Source organism: Lynx rufus, unplaced genomic scaffold (assembly GCF_022079265.1).
Source record: "Lynx rufus isolate CCGP_SWC_20201006 ecotype Redwood Valley unplaced genomic scaffold, mLynRuf1.p SCAF_38, whole genome shotgun sequence".
NCBI lineage: Eukaryota > Metazoa > Chordata > Mammalia > Carnivora > Felidae > Lynx > Lynx rufus.
This window is the reverse complement of record NW_025814854.1, coordinates 1212877-1230284: the sequence shown is the minus strand read 5'-3', so window position 1 is coordinate 1230284 and position 17408 is coordinate 1212877. Positions and strand designations below refer to the sequence as shown.

The 17408-nt window shown below is 39.9% G+C and overlaps 1 protein-coding gene across 1 annotated transcript; it reads right to left on the bottom strand.

Moving 5' to 3' along the window:
- Positions 1-3112: 3112 nt before the first annotated feature.
- Positions 3113-7136, bottom strand: LOC124522661 (cotranscriptional regulator FAM172A-like). Its single transcript, XM_047094244.1, has 2 exons — positions 6811-7136; positions 3113-6618 (listed from the first exon to the last, which is right to left on the bottom strand). The coding sequence occupies exons 1-2, from the start codon at positions 7045-7047 to the stop codon at positions 5935-5937; spliced, it is 921 nt and encodes a 306-aa protein (XP_046950200.1). The 5' UTR covers positions 7048-7136; the 3' UTR covers positions 3113-5934.
- Between the last annotated feature and the right edge of the window lie 10272 nt (positions 7137-17408).

Here is a 17408-nt window from a genome sequence, read left to right as displayed (position 1 = left end):
TTTTTCATTTCAGTTATATTTAGTGATTTTCATTGTGATTTCTTAGGCCTTGATTATTTGAATGTGATTTTTAAGAAATTCTAAACTTGTGGCACCTTTTTAAATGGCACCTTTTATTGGTGGTAATTTAATTATATATGACCAGAAGATATGGTGTTAAGGATAACAATGTTTTGATATTTGTTGAAATATATCTTGTGGTGTGTATGTGGTCAATTTTTATAACTGTTTTACCTGTCCCGAGGAGGAATATGTGTTTTTTATTTGCTGGGTAAGACCCTGTACAATTATCTATTAGGTCAAATTTGTATTATTATATATTTTATTTTATTGTATATTTTATATATTATTATATAAATAGCCTCTATTTTTATTGCTTTTTGTCTGCTTGATTAATCAGTTTATGATAAAGGTTTGATAAAATCTCCCATTAAGGCTGTGGATTTATCAAATTTGATTTCCCTAATTTGGTTGATTTTTATTTCAAGACACTGTTAAGTATTTACTACTTAATGATTTTGGTATCTTCTTGTTGGTTATTATTTTTTTTATTACTATGTAAGGTGCATCTCTATCCCTACCAGTGCATTTGCCTTAAATTGTATTTTCATCTGGCATGTCTGTTATTATACCTGCTCTTTTTTCTTTTGTCCCCGCTAATTTGTGCTGTTTTTCTCTGCCTTTTGGTATTTTTTGAATGCTTCAGATGTCTCTTGTAAACAACATCCCGCTGGATTTTGCTGATTTATCCAGTCTAATAATCTCATTCTTTTAGTACTTAAGTTTTAGTCCCTATTTTACATTTTATGGGACTTTTTTTTGGTATGTATTTTGCTACCATTTTTCCTTTGGCTTGATAGTCTTATATAATCATAATAGCTAATATTTGAGTATTTGAAATGTACGAACCTCTGTTTTTATATAATAATTCATTTCATTCTGATGACTCTTTAAGAAGATAGTTTTAGTAATTCTGTTTGCAAATTAAAAAATAACAAACAGTCCAGAGAAGCTAACAGCTGGGCCCAGATCACACAGCAAGTGAACAGTGGGGTCAGATTAAATCCAAGCACCCTGGCTTTAGGTCTTATAATCATGTGCTTTTCAAATGCCTTTATTACCTGAGAAGATATGTACCTGTGAGATGCGTGTATAATATAAAGCTTTCCAAAAGTATGGCCACTACTGGCTATAGTAATGCATTTGAACACAAGCAAGAAAGATTGGGGAAAACCACAATACTGATCATTTATATTCATCTTTGAACGTAAGTGGAAATGACTTGAAACCAAAAAAGCAGCAAATAGCCCTGTGCTTTGTTTATATTTTACCATAAATGCAGAAGCATTTCAAAATTAAATTAGTTCAAAGGAATCTTTTCTTCGTTAAGCTTGAGTTTAAAACATTAGAGATGAACTGTGATCTTGTGGGGGGAGGGGCAGAAAGGTCGTCCAGTCTCCAAGGTCTGTCGTTTCCCAGGGGGTGCCACTCCAGCATTTGAAGACACTAGGTCTGTCGAGACTTCATTTTTCTGTTTGTAAAATTATTTTCAATGACTTGCTTACCTTATAGGAATGATAGGTAGTTGAGGTTGTGTATGAAGAACATTCAAGGCTCTTCATTTTGCATTATGCATTGGTCAACTTGAGTATTACAGTAACACAACTGCAGGAAGGAAGAGAAATGATAATCACAATGGTTCCATTAGTTAATATCTTAAGTGTGACGTTTTTTATTTGTTTGAGATTTTTTTTTTAAGTTTATTTATTTTGAGAGAGCGTGCACAGGAGGTGCTGCTCAGGTTCACCGGCATGTGTGCCCCAAGCCTGCCGCTATGAAGTGAAAGTTTCTGTCCTCTCACAATTTAATAATTGAAGCTCTAATCCCCAGTGTGATGGCATTTGGAGGTAAGGCCTTTGGAAGATAATTGTAGTTGCATTAGGTCATAAGGGTGGGGACCTCATGATGGAATTAGTGTCCTTATAGAAAGAGGGAGAGACGTGAGATCTCTCTTCGAGTGCATGCAGCAGGGAAAGGCCATGTGAGAACATAATGAGAAGATAGCCATCTACGAAGCAGCAAGAGGGCCCTCACCAGTCAGTGAATCTGCTGGCACCTTGATCTAGGGATTTCCAGCCTCCAGAACTCTGAGAAGTGTTTGCTGTTCAGGCCCCCCAGACTATGGTATTCTGTTATAGCAGTCCAAAGTGACAGAGAGACACCTGTGGAGACCCCATTCTTCTGTCTTTCACCTGGTGATATTCTTCTTCAGACCAAGCCAGGGAGCGTTGTCTAGGGAGAAGGGGGTCTTTTGTGGCCATAGCTTACCCAGGTGGCACAGGGTCTGTCTGTGTGCACTGTTACATTTAGTGAAATGTGGGTGATGCCCTGTGTTTGGATGTGCATGGTGTGAGCACTATTGTGTGTGTGTCATTTACTCTTTAAACGGGAAATTGTCAGTGAATTATGTGCTGGATTCTGAGCTCTCCCCTCCACCACTTCCCTAAAACCACCTTTGTCCAGATCACCAGGGTCAGTTCTTAGTCCTCATTTTACTATGCCTGTGGGCGGCCCTTGACATAGCCCATCATGGGGGTTTCCTGAGTCAATATGTCCTTCTAGACCAGCCTCTGTGTTTTTCTGCTATTTCAGTGCTTGTCCTTCTCAGACTGCTTGAGTGGTCACCCCTCATTCTCTGAACCTCTTCACATGGAAGTATTCTGAAGGTTCAGGCCGTGGAATCTCACCTTCGTTATCCACACTCACTCTCTTGTGATCTCTCAAATTGAAATCTGCAGACTGGACATGTCCACTGCACTGCAGCTCATTCTCCACTTGCCCACTTGATATTGCCCACTTGACTTGGAAAACCTCATAGGTGCATGTGCGCGCGCGTACACACACACACACACACACACACACACACACACAGTCAAAACTAAACTCTTAACACCCACGTGCACCAATTTTTTCCTTCTGTATTTCAGTTAATACCCAGGCCAATAATCTTTTTTTTTTTTTTTTTTTTTTTTTTTTTTTTTTTTTTGTTGGGAAAATTGTTTTTATTTTAAAATGGTAAACAGAAATATATAATATATATGAAACTCCTGTGCTTTCCTTTTTTTTTTTTTTGTATAAACAATAATGCAATCCAGGTCGAAGCACAAGGCAGAAACTTGAGAAAAGAACAATTATTATTACAAATAGATTCCCCCACCCCCTTCAAATATCCATGAAAACTTTTACCGGCTACGTGGTCAGATACCTTTATAAAGTTCTAAAGCCAGTATCTGGCTTCGAAGTTTTAATAGGACTATTTTGAATCTCAGATTTATCAACAACTCCTTGCTTCCCATTCCATTTGCTCTAAGAACCGAGTATATAATTTTTAAAAAAGCCTACATCCTAACTTTCAACCTCTACTCTGCTAAAAACCTGTCTAAAGAAACCAAAATGGGAAGATCAGAGCAGAAATACTGTTAACACTTGTCGCCTCCAAGCAGGCGTGTTACTACCAACTGACTGTTGTTACTCCAGGAAAATTGAGCTGGATTATATTACTACATTTATACCAACAGACACATACTCAACAGGTTAAAAAAATCTTCCATTACAAGGAATCTTATCACTCATCAGTCGGAGGTCTCGGCTGGTGTGCCTAGCTCTCTCCGGGTTGCTACAGCACAGATCCAAAAGGAGAAATTACATTTGCACAACTTAAGTTTGCAAATAGATCTCCATAGACAGTTAAACAAGGCTAACAACCCGGTAGTTTTAAAGTATTAAAGGCAATTAAACAGTGATTCACTCTAGTTGCAAGTAAAAGTTTTCAGAAAGAGAAGTGAGAAAACTGAAGAGAAGGGACAGGAGTGATTTAGTTTATAAGCTGAGCATATTTACTTTGCTCTAATTCAGGTGCATAAGCTTCTTAAATTTAGCAATGTACAAGTGTTGATTTTTAAAAAAGCAATAAGACTAGCTCTCCTGTGAATACTTTCATACAGTGAAAACACCACACAGTTTATAACACTTTGAATAATTATTCAATCCACGTCACTTCTCATATCCTCTCAAAGGAAGGTACCATTATTGTACACAGTTCACCATTACTTCTAAAACAGAAAAGATTGCAGACCAACATGCTGGATGGACACTGTTGAGGTGATACATTTTAAGTTATCCAGGAGTTGGATAAAATGACGTTTTGATGTTTTCTCCTACAATGTTTCTGCTAAAATAATATCAAAAGATATGCATATATGACCACTGAAAGATCATTTTGATTTGCCATCATTAAAAGTATAAGAACGAATTAATGCATACCAAACACAGATATTTTCAGTTTTAAAACGTGCTGAAATCGGTTGGTAATATAAAAACATTTTATCCATGAGGTGGTTATTTTAAGTTCTTTTTTCTGAGAAGTCAGACAGTTCTAAGTCGTTTTGGGTACATTTTGTCATGTCCTTAAATAAGGCAGGCATATTGTTGCATACGCTTTAAAAAAGGATGAAAAATATTAAATTCAGACCCTCATCTGCTAGAAACAGAATCTTCACTAAGTAACTAAATTCAAGTAATTAAAAATTGATGTTAAGATTTAATATTTGAATGTAAAAGTCAGCAAAATCTTAACTTATTTTACCTCCTATATTTCACAGTGTTGGCCAGATATTAGCTGGATTACAGTAATTGTTGAAACTGTAGGGCAAAACCCTGCAGAGGAAGTGGACTACTAAAAATTATGCCGTTGGATTGAGAGGAAAAAATCTTTCACACTAGGTCTTTCCCCTTCTGTTGGAGCAGAAAACTAAAAAAAAATAATCTTAGCCCCACTCAGCCTCTCTGAAGGAAAAGGCGAAAGAGGACAAGATTCATTCACCTGATGACCATAAAATACTATCCCAAAAAGGATCGAACTCCATGAATCAGAATAGATCATTCTAGTTAGGATTATCCACAACAGCAAACTTTGTCCACATTAAGATTTAAAAAGCAAAACAAGTGTGCGATCTAAATTACAATGCCACTCAAAACACATTACACATTTAAAAAGTAAAGTCAATTCTAATGATAAAGTTAGGAATTCCACTGAAAATGGGACCTTTCACACTTAAAAGATTTGCTCATCATTTATGTTTCGGTTTAAACAACGTCTTCTGAAATTAGAGACTTGTGTAAAAATCTCCTATTCAACTGGCAAGGATCTTTCAGCGGTAAAGTGTAATCGGTACTTCACAGATTCTTATGCAAAGTTTTTCTTCTCGTCTCGAAATGAAAATAGATTGTTAGAGAACAATTTGCACTCCCAAGACTACATAGCACATCACTGCATTCACGTTTTGAATTTAAATTTGGCTTTTCTGAGGGGATGAGGTGGGGGAAACTTCCTTTAAAAAAAAAAAAAAAAGAGGCTCAAGAGGCCCTTAGGAGAGACCTACTTAAAATGGAAGTTTGAAATCTAGAATAAAAGTTTGCTTCTGCTCGGCGGAAAAAAAAAAAAAAAGGACATGATTGAGGGGGGCCGGGGGCCAGGGCAAGCAGCGGCTGCGCTGCAGCGGGCGGTAGGACCGCGCAGACGCCGCTCGCCCCGCAGTGCCGGGCGGGCTCCGTCAGGGCAATTAGAAGCGCGCCGGCCGCGCCGGGCAGGGCGCTGTCAGCCTTAATCTGCGCGCTGACGGGCAGCGCGTAGCCCGAGCTCAGCCCGCAGGAAGCGCGACCAGTGAACCCATATTGCTTTGACAGTTGCACTCATCTAGAAATAATGCAAAACGCTATTTAGATGTATATATCACGACCCTGTGCTCTAGGAAGAAAACAATCTAATGAGGGGCTGGGAGTCTGCTCGCCGACAACAAGCAGTTAGGAGACGTGTGGATGCATGCTCGAGTGTGGTGCCTTTGCTTCCCCTCCCCCGTCTCGCTCGTTCTCCTCTTACAGCTCTTCGTGCTTTATTCTGTGGGAGCGCCGCGTCAGAGCCGGCTTGAGGGAACTGGTCTTTGCCTCAGAGGCTTCGGTAAAGAATTTGAAAATAGACGGGAAGCTCTTCCAGGAAGTTAGCTCGTGACGGTCGGTGCCTGCTGAGACTCGAGGACAATCGGGCAGCATGGACTCCACTGATGTGTCTAATGGTTCTGAGCTAGAGACCCAATTACAACAATTCTCTCTCATCCATTCTCGAATCGTTTTGCCTGCTTCTTGATGCCACACATTGTGAACAGAGTCTGTCAACGCCACAGCAGTTACCTTACTTTTTACATCTGCTTCTCGTTGAATCATCAGTTCAACAAAAGCAAGTCCTCCATAACTGTGAGCAACAAAAAACACATTCTCAGCTGCAGACTGGGCTATGAAATGGTCCCATACATAGACTGCATGTTCTTCAGGAGAACCATTTTCTCTGATATAGAGCTGCATCATTTCTTTTTCTCTTTGGGGGTTACAATACTTTTCATAGAAATCACGTCGCTTCTTTGTTTCTTTAGAGACTTTATCTTTTCTTTCCCGTTTTTCTGCTGGTTCATCTGAACTATCAGAAGATGACGGTACATGTATCTTTGGCTTTTCTACTTCAATATAGTTTTCATTGGGATTCAGCACTATTACTCCATATCCTTCATCCATAGCTCTCTTAATAAAAGGTATCTGTGTGCCACTGTCCAGATCTTCATTTATAATAAGCCTTCTAGCCCACTGACCTGCCCTGACAACACCACTACCATGAATTAAAACCATCAGTTTCTGTGGATTTGTCAAAGCATCCTCACTCATAAAGATAAAACTCTTTGGTTCACTCTCAGTGGCATCTACTGGTATAGAGATTTTTTTCAAATTACAGTCCTTTTCCAGGAGCTCATATACATATTTCGTGATGATCTCCCCTAGAGCTTCATATCTTTTCTGGTTCCATCTGTGCAAGTCTTCTCGGTAGTTAAAAACAAATGGTTCCCCAGTTTTTATGTGTCTTAACTGCCCCTTTTCATTAAAAGCATATTCAAATCCTTCCAGGGTATCCGGAAAATCAAGAGGTGGTTCATCTTTTTTCATTAGTTCATCCAAATCAATCCTAGATAATAAATCTGAGCTCTGCCCCCAGCTACAGGGCTGCGGGGGGAGGCGGGAGGAGGCGTGGCCTTCCAGCTCGCCAGTGGAACTCCCTCGTGCGGTTGTTATGACTTTCCCTCTCGGGATCCGCGCCCCGACCAAGTTCGAGCCGCCCAGGCCAATAATCTTGTAGTTGACTTTTAACTCCTTACTTTCAATTCCCCACATCCAGCCCTTGGACAAATATTTTTAGATCTCCCTTCAAAATATAAAGAATCTGACCTCTCATTGCCTCCACTGCTTTCAGCATGGCTCAAACCATCAACCTCTCTCACCTGGAAGACTGCAGTTGACTGCTACTTGGTTTCAGCTTTTGGCTTTCTGACCTTATAGTCTGTTCTTAACATACAAGCCAGAGTGATCCTATTAAAATTTAAGTCAAGATGTCATCCCTCTCCTTTGAACTCTTGTCATGACCTCCCAGACCAAGCAGAGTAAAAGCAGGAATGTTGGAGTTATCAGACCAGGAATTTTTTAAAACTGAATATTCTAAGTGTTTTAATGGAAAAAGTAGACACCATGCAAAAACGGATGCATAACATAAGCAGAGAGATGGTAATTCTAAGAATCAAAAGAAATGCTAGTGGTAAGAAAAACCAAAACAATAACAAAGAATCCTTTTAGAGCACATGGGTGGCTCAGTTTGCTGAGGATCTGACTCTTGATTTCTGCTCAGGTCATGATCCATGGTTGTGTGATGGAGTCCCACGTTGGGCCTTACACTGGGCATGGAGCCTGTTTAAGATTCTCTCTCTGGCACAAAAACAGACACATAGACCAATGGCATAGAATAGAAACCCCAGAACTAGACCCACAAACGTATGGCCAACTAATCTTTGACAAAGCAGGAAAGAACATCCAATGGAAAAAAGACAGTCTCTTTAACAAATGGTGCTGGGAGTACTGGACAGCAACATGCAGAAGAATGAAACTAGACCACTTTCTCACACCATTCACAAAAATAAACTCAAAATGGATAAAGGACCTGAATGTGAGACAGGAAACCATCAAAACCCTAGAGGAGAAAGCAGGAAAAGACCTCTCTGACCTCAGCCGTAGCAATCTCTTACTCGACACATCCCCAAAGGCAAGGGAATTAAAAGCAAAAATGAACTACTAGGACCTTATGAAGATAAAAAGCGTCTGCACAACAAAGGAAACAACCAACAAAACTAAAAGGCAACCAACGGAATGGGAAAAGAGATTTGCAAATGACATATCGGACAAAGGGCTAGTATCCAAAATCTATAAAGAGCTCACCAAACTCCACACCCGAAAAACAAATAACCCAGTGAAGAAATGGGCAGAAAACATGAATAGACACTTCTCTAAAGAAGACATCCGGATGGCCAACAGGCACATGAAAAGATACTCAACGTTGCTCCTTATCAGGGAACTACAAATCAAAACCACACTCAGATATCACCTCACGCCAGTCAGAGTGGCCAAAATGAACAAATCAGGAGACTATAGATGCTGGAGAGGATGTGGAGAAACGGGAACCCTCTTGGCACTGTTGGTGGGAATGCAAACTGGTGCAGCCACTCTGGAAAGCAGTGTGGAGGTTCCTCAGAAAATTAAAAATAGACCTACCCTATGACCCAGCAATAGCACTGCTAGGAATTTACCCAAGGGATACAGGAGTACTGATGCATAGGGGCACTTGTACCCCAATGTTTATAGCAGCACTCTCAACAATAGCCAAATTATGGGAAGAGCCTAAATGTCCATCAACTGATGAATGGATAAAGAAATTGTGGTTTATATACACAATGGAGTACTACATGGCAATGAGAAAGAACGAAATATGGCCCTTTGTAGCAACGTGGATGGAACTGGAGAGTGTGATGCTAAGTGAAATAAGCCATACAGAGAAAGACAGATACCATATGGTTTCACTCTTATGTGGATCCTGAGAAACTTAACAGAAACCCATGGGGGAGGGGAAGGAAAAAAAAAAAAAGAGGTTAGAGTGGGAGAGAGCCAAAGCATAAGAGACTGTTAAAAACTGAGAACAAACTGAAGGTTGATGGGGGGTGGGAGGGAGAGGAGGGTGGGTGATGGGTATTGAGGAGGGCACCTTTTGGGATGAGCACTGGGTGTTGTTTGGAAACCAATCTGACAATAAATTTCATATATTGAAAAAAAAGTTTCTCTCTCTCTCTCTCTTTGCCCCTCCCCCCGCTTGCTTGTTATCTTGCTGTCAAAAAAAATTTTTTTTAATGTTTATTTTGAGAGACAGACTGCACAAGCTGGGGAGGAGCAAAGAGGGAGAGAGAAAATCCTAAGCAGCCTCCACACTTAGTGCAGGGCTTGCTCCCACAACCCTAGGATCATGACAAGAGCTGAAATCAAGAGTTGGATGCTTAACCAACTGAGCCACACAGGTGCCCCTAAAAAAAAATTTTTTTTTCAAATGAAGAATCCCTTTGATGGCCTCATTAATTGATTGGACAGGGCTGAGGAAAGAATCTCTGAGCTTGAGGATAATAACTGAGAATTCCTAAAACAAAAGCAAGGAGAAAAAAAGACTGAACAAAATTAGGACAGAATATCCAAAAACTGTGGGACAACCACCTGTAAAAGGCATAAGAGGAATGCTGAGAGGAGCAGAAAGAGAAAGGAACAGAGGAAGTATTAAAAGTAATAATGACTGAGACTTTACCCAAATTGATGTCAGACACCAAGCCACAGACTCATGAAGTTCTGAAAACATGAAACAGGATAAATACCAAAGAACTACACCTAGGAATATCATCTTCAAACTTCAGGAACTAAAAAATAAGGAAGCCATCTTGAGAAAAGCCACAGATAAAAAACACTTCATCTGTACAGGAGCAAAGATAAGAATTATATCCAATTTCTTCTCAGAAACCATGCAAGGAAGAAGACGGGAGTGAAACATTTAAAGTATTGGGAGAAAAAACCCACCAACCTAGAATTCTGTACCCTGTGAAAGTATCCTCCAGAAGTGAGGAGAAATGAAGACTTTCCCAGACAAAAACCAAGGGAATGTGTTGCCAGTAGACCTGCCTCTAAAGAAATGTTAAAAGAAATTGTTCAGAGAGAAAGAAAATAATATACTCAGAAACTTTACATATAAAGAAATGAAGAACATCAGAAAATGAATAAGTGAAGGTAAAGTGAAGATTTGTTTCTCTTAATTGCTCTAACAGCTATCAGCTAACAGGGAACAGATATATACATGGAAGACAATAAGAGGAACAAAGATAAGGATGACAAGTACTAGTAAAAATATGGTGGAGATTAATCCAACTACAGACATACCTTGTTTTGTGTTCTGCAGACACTGTACTGTTTACAAATTGAAGGTTTGTGACAATCCTGTGGCAAGTCTTTTGGTGCCATTTTTCCAGCAGCATTTTTTTCTCTATGTTTCTGTGTCACATTTTGGTAATTCTTGTAATATTTCAAACTTTAAAATTATTATAATTTTTATGGTGATGTGTGATCAGTGATTGACTTACTGAAACCTCAGATGATAGCATTTTTTTAACAATAAAGTATTCTAAAATTAAGGTATGTACATTTTTTAAAGACATGATGCTATTACGCACTTAATAGACTGCAGTATAGTAGTGTAAACATGGCTTTTATATGCACTGGGAAACCAAAAATTCCACTTGTATTTATTGTGATATATGCTTCATTGCAGTGGTCTGGAACTGAGCCCACAATGTCCCTGAGGTATGCCTGTATTGTATGATATTTAAATATCTGCGGTCTAAGTGCAACAAAGACAGAGATTGTCAGAGTGGACAGAAAAGTAAGACCCCACTACGTGTTGTCTATAAGAAATCCACTTTATTTATTTTTTTATTTTTTTATTTTTTTATATATGAAATTTATTGTCAAATTGGTTTCCATACAACACCCAGTGCTCATCCCAAAAGGTGCCCTCTTCAATACCCATCACCCACCCTCCCCTCCCTCCCACCCCCCCATCAACCCTCAGTTTGTTCTCAGTTTTTAACAGTCTCTTATGCTTTGGCTCTCTCCCACTCTAACCTCTTTTTTTTTTTGTTCCTTCCCCTCCCCCATGGGTTCCTGTTAAGTTTCTCAGGATCCACATAAGAGTGAAACCATATGGTATCTGTCTTTCTCTGTATGGCTTATTTCACTTAGCATCACACTCTCCAGTTCCATCCACGTTGCTACAAAAGGCCATATTTCATTTTAAGAAACCCACTTTAAATATAAAACACATGTAGATAAAAATAGAGATGTATGATCCTTTCAATGGGTGCAGAAAAAAGCATTTGACAAAATACAGCATCCTTTCAAAAACACTCAAGAAAGTAGGGATAGAAGGAACATACCTTAACATCATAAAAGCCATGTGTGAAAGGCCCACAGCTGATATCATTCTCAGTGGGGAAAAACTGAGAGCTTTCCCCCTAAGATCAGGAACACGACAGTGATGTCCACTCTCACCACTGTTCTTCAGTGTAGTACTGGAAGTCCTATCCTCAGCAATCAGACAACAAAAAGAAGTAAAAAGCATCCAAATTGGCAAGGAAGAAGTCAAGCTCTAACTCTTCACAGATGAAATGCTACTCTACATGGAAAACTGGAAAGACTCCAACAAAAAACTGCTAGAACTGATCCATGAATTCAGCAAAGTCGCAGGATATAAATCAATGTACAGAAATCAGTTGCATTTCTATACACCAATAATGAAACAGCAGAGAGAGATATTAAGGAATCAATCCCATTTACAACTGCACCAAAAACCATAAGATACCTAGGAATATACCTAACTAAAAAGGTAAAAGATCTGTACACTGAAAACTATAGAAAGCTTATGAAAAATTGAAGACACAAAGAAATGGAAAAACAATCCATGCTCATGGATTGGAAGAACGAATATTGTTTAAAATGTCGATACTACCCAAAGCAATCTACACATTCGATGCAATCCCAATCAAAATAACACCAGCTTTTGTCACAGAGCTAGAACAAACCATCCTAAAATTGGTGTGGACCCAGAAAAGATCCTGAATAGCTAAAGTAATGTTGAAAAAGAAAACCAAAGCTGGAGGCATCACAATTCCAGACTTGAAGATGTATTACAAAACTGTAATCATCACAACAGTATGGTATTGACACAAAACCAGACACATAGATCAATGGAATAGGATAGAGAACCCAGAAATAGACCCACATATATATGGCCAACTAATCTTTGACAAAGTAGGAAAGTATCCAGTGGAAAAAAGACAGTCTCTTTAGCGAATGGTGCTGGATAGCGATATTCAGAGGAGTGAACCTGGACCACTTTCTTACACCATACACACACATGAGTTCAAAATGGATGAAAGACCTAAATGTGAGACAGGAAACCCATCAAAATCCTACAGGAGAAAACAGGCAGCAACCCATTGACCTCAGCCACAGCAACTTTTGACATGTCTCCAGAGACAAAGGAAGTAAAAGCAAAAATGAACTACTGAGACCTCATCAAGGTAAAAGCTTCTGCACAGCAAAGGAAACAATCAGCAAAACTAAAAGGCAACCAATGGAATGGGAGGAGATATTTGGAAATGACAAATCAGATAAAGGGTTAGTATCCAAAATCTATAAAGAACTTGCCAAACAACACCTGAAGAACTAATAATCCAGTGAAGAAATGGGCAGAAGACACGAATAGACAGTTTTCCAAAGAAGACATTCAGATGGCTAACAGACACATGAAAAGATGCTCAACATCACTCATCATCAGGGAAATACAAATCAGAACCACAATGAGATACCACCTCACACCTGTCAGAATGCCTAAATTAACCACTCAGGCAACAACAGATGTTGGCGAGGATGCGGAGAAAGAGGAATTCTTGTACACTGCTGATGGGAATGCAAACCGGTGCAGCCACTCTGGAAAACAGCATGGAGGTTCCTCAAAAAATTAAAAATAGAACTACCCTATGAGCCAGCAAGTGTACTGCTAGGTATTTATCCAAAGGATAAAAAATGTTCTTTCAAAGGCATACATGCACCCCATAGCTTATAGCAGCATTATCAACAATAGCCAAATTATGGAAAGAGCCCTAATGTCCATTGACTGATGAATGGATAAAGAAAAATGTGGTATGCATACACAATGGAATACTACTGGATGATGAAAAAAATGAAATCTTGCCATTTGCAACAATGTGGATGGAATTAGAGGGTGTTATGCTAAATGAAATAAGTCAGAGAAAGATATCATATGATGTCACTCATATGTGGAATTTGAGAAACTCAACAGATGAACATAGGGAAAGGGAAGGAAAAAGAAGATAAAAACAGAGGGAGGCAAACCATAAGAGACTCTTAAATACAGAGAATAAACTGAGGGCTGCTGGAGGGGAGGTGGGTAGGGAGATGGGTTAAATGGGTGGTGGGCATTAAGGAGGGCACTTTTTGGGATGAGCACTGGATGCTCATGGAAGAGATGAATCACTGGGTTCTACTCCTGAAGCTAAGGCCACACTGTATGTTAACTAACTTGAATTCAAATTAAAAAAAAAAGAGAGAGATGGAGAGAGGTATTCCATGCTAACACTAATCAAAGGCAGTGGGAGTACCTATATTAATTTCACACAGTTTAAACTTCAGAGCAAAGAAAGTTATCAAAGATTAAGAGGGGCATTACAGGGGTGCCCGGGTGGCTCAGTCGGTTAAGCGGCCGACTTTGGCTCAGGTCATGATCCTTTGGCTCAGGTCAGTGAGTTCAAGCCCCGCGTTGGGCTCTGTGCTGACAGCTCAGAGCCTGGAGCCTGTTTCCGATTCTGTGTCTCCCTCTCTATGACCCTCCCCTGTTCATGCTCTGTCTCTCTCTGTCTCATAAATAAACGTTAAAAAAAAAAAAAGAGGGGCATTACATAATGATAAAAGGGTCAATTCTCCAAGAAGATGTAGCAATCCTTAACGTGTATGTGCCTAACAACATATAGTCAGAATACATGAAGCAAAAACTGATAGAACTGCAAGGAGAAGTTGAATACACATTATTCTCAAGGTTAGATGGAATGTTCTCTAAGACAGTCCATATTCTGGGCCATAAAACACATGGTGACAAATTTAAAAGAATAGATATCATACAATATCTGCTCTCAGACCACAGTGGAATTAAACTAGAAATCATAACAGACAGCTGGCAAATCCCCAAATACTTGGAGTTTAAGCAACACACTTCTAAATAATATGGGGGCCAAAGAAGAAATCTCAAGAGAAACTCAAAAAATACTCTGAACTCAGTGAAAATGAAAACAAAACATCAGAATTTGTGGGACATAGCAAAAGCAGTGCTTGAGGGAAATTTACAGTTTCAAATGCATATATTAAAACAGAAATCTTGGGTGCCTGTGTGGCTCAGTTGGTTAAGCCTCTGACTTCGGCTCAGGTCATGATCTCATGATTCATGGGTTAGAGCCCCGCATCGAGCTCTTTGCTGACAGCTCAGATCCTGGAGCCTGCTTTGGATTCTGTGTCTCCCTCTCTCTCTGCCTCTCCCCTGCTCATTCTCTCTCTCTCTCTCTCTCTCTCTCTCTCTCTCTCTCTCTCTCTCTCAAAATAAACATTAAAATTAAAACAAAAACTTAAAGAAAACCCAGAAGATCTAAAATCAGTAATCTAAGCTCCCACCTTAGGAAACTAGAAAAAGAAGAGCAAATCAAAAGAAGGGGAATAATATTAGAGTAGAAATCAGTGAAACCCAAGACAGGAAATAAAGTGAAAATCTGACTTTTTGAAAGATTAGTAAAATCTGTAAGCCTCTAACCAGACTAAGGAAAAAAGAAGACACAAATTACTAATACCAGAAATTAAAAGGGACATCACTACTGATGCCATGGATATAGCTTGGCTTGGAATAAGGAATCTTAAAATTGCTAGAGAAAGGTAAAATTATGCTCATATAGATAAAAGTAAAATGAACATATGTTTTATTTGATTCATACATAGGGAGCCAGGCAGATGTTATAATCAATTCAAATGAAGTCAAAAGGCTCAAGTTTACATGGCAAAAGGAATTGTTGCAAATCCAGGCAAACTGATTTTCCTACAGAGGGAAGAGAAGTGCATGGGAGCTACCAGACAAAACAGCTTCCATGCCTGCCTGTCACCCACAGTTTGCAGAAAGCTGCACAACATCTCAGAGACAAGGAAGGCTAGAATCTGATAACCTGGAAGGATGTGCTGGACGGACACCATGCAGTGTTTTGCTGTCACTATTTTTCTTCTGAAGAGTTAAATCAGTACACCAAAATCATTGACTTGAGCTCATATGAACTGATGAGCCTGTATGACTCAGGAAATCGAAATTAGAGAACCTTACCAAGAAAATGACACAGGAGATGCCAGCTCTGTTTCTGTCACAGCTTTGCTCCTGCTTCATCACTGGATAGATATCCTATGACCAGCCATTTTCACTCACACAGGGAGAACCCGGCCTGGAAGGGTATGCTGCTTCCCCGTCAGCCTGTGGCTCTGGGAAGTGACCTATCACTGTCCTGGACTCTGGCTCGGGGGCCAGAGGCCAAACCGAACCTGGAGTCCTGGCCAGGGCTCTTCAGCACCTGCGGCCCCAGCCTGTGCCCTTCCTTGGTGGAGACCGGTGTACCTTGCTGGCTCTTCTGCATCAGGAGCACTGGGGCTGCCTGTTCACCAATCCCTTCCTTCGTCTTCACAGACCTTTTAGAGAAATACTTGGAAAAAGATGACTTGTGGGAGGTATGAGGGAAATGGGTCATCAGTGAGCCAGACAAGATGAGGGCACTTGTATGTAAGTAAAGCCCCATGTGGACCATGCAGTTAAAGGTATGGAAGAGTAGAGTATCTGTTGGGGTTCCGTCTCTCCTGGGACAGAAGTTACCTAGGGCAAAATTTTCATTGACATAGTTGGGTGGGAATAGCGAAACACTGTACTGAGTTTTAAATAAGCACATCTGGTGGTTGGCAGACCACCCTTTATTCTAAGATGGTGCACCCTGCTTCTTTTGCATTGCAATATCCTTTCTCAGGAAGTATTGGTGGAAACAGACTTGATCAAGTAAGGTACCTGCAGGGAAATCTGATGTATCCTCTCCATCCTCCTTTTTCATTTTTCTGTTTGGTGAAATAACAAAATCCCTGTGATTTTATCATGGGATGAGAAAGAACTGGGGTAGGCCCAGTAGGGTTTTTGGTCCCTGACCCTTGCTTTGGTTGTGTTAGGTAAATGTTGACACTGGGTGCAGTGAGGAAGAAAAATAGCCCTGGAGTCTCCCAAAGGAGCAAGCTGGGACCTGGATATGTCATTCTAGTGTGATGGCTCTGTGTGCTGAGTTTCCGGCAGGATTAGCAGTTACGTTGAACACCCTTATCAAGACTGTTGTGTCTCAGGACTGTTGCATATCTGTTTTCACTTCTGGGTGTCTATAAAGTGGACAATTTGGGTGAAACACAAATTACTAATCTCAGAAATGAAAGAGGGACATCGCTATAGATTCCATGGATATAGTCAACAACCAGCGACTTTATGATGTTTGAGTAGATTTTTTTTTTCAAAAAAACTTTTTTTGTTGTAAAATACATTTAACCATTTTTAAGTGCACAGTTCAGTGGTATTAAGTAACATTCACATTGTTATTCAAACATCCCCACCATCCACCTCCGGAACTCTTTTCATCTTCTCCAATCGAAACTCTGTCCCATCAGTGATAACTCCCCATTCTCCCCTCTCTCCAGTCCCTGACAACCACCATTCTGCTTCTGTCTCTTATGGTTTGACTAATACCTCATGTAAGTGGAATCCTACAGTATTTGTCTCTTTGATGACTGGCTTATTTCACTTAGCATGATGCCCTTAAGGTTTATCCGTGTTGTAGCAGGTGTCAGAATTTCCATCCTGTTTTTTTTTTTTTAAACCTTTAAGTCCTGTGACAGTTGTTTACTATAAAGGTGAACCCTGATCCTCATGATGGGCTTATTGGTAAACTTTCTGGTAGTGAGCATAGGCACCAGGACGGCCAAACTTTGTGGATTCACGGCCCCGGGGATCGGCCACCAGCAGGGTCTGGTTGTACTGGATGAGGATGTCTTTAATCTCCTTCTTGGAAGCCTCATGCGTGTATTTCTGGTAATAGGCCACCAGGGCTTTGGAGAGGGACTGGTGGATTTTTTTCTTTTCGTTCAATGAAAGACATTTATTTCATGAAATACATAGAAACCTTTGCTCTCTGAAACCAGGAAATATGTTATTCTAGCCTCTGAGATGTCTGAGTCATTTAGGGTTTACTTCCTTGAGCATTGACATTTTAAAA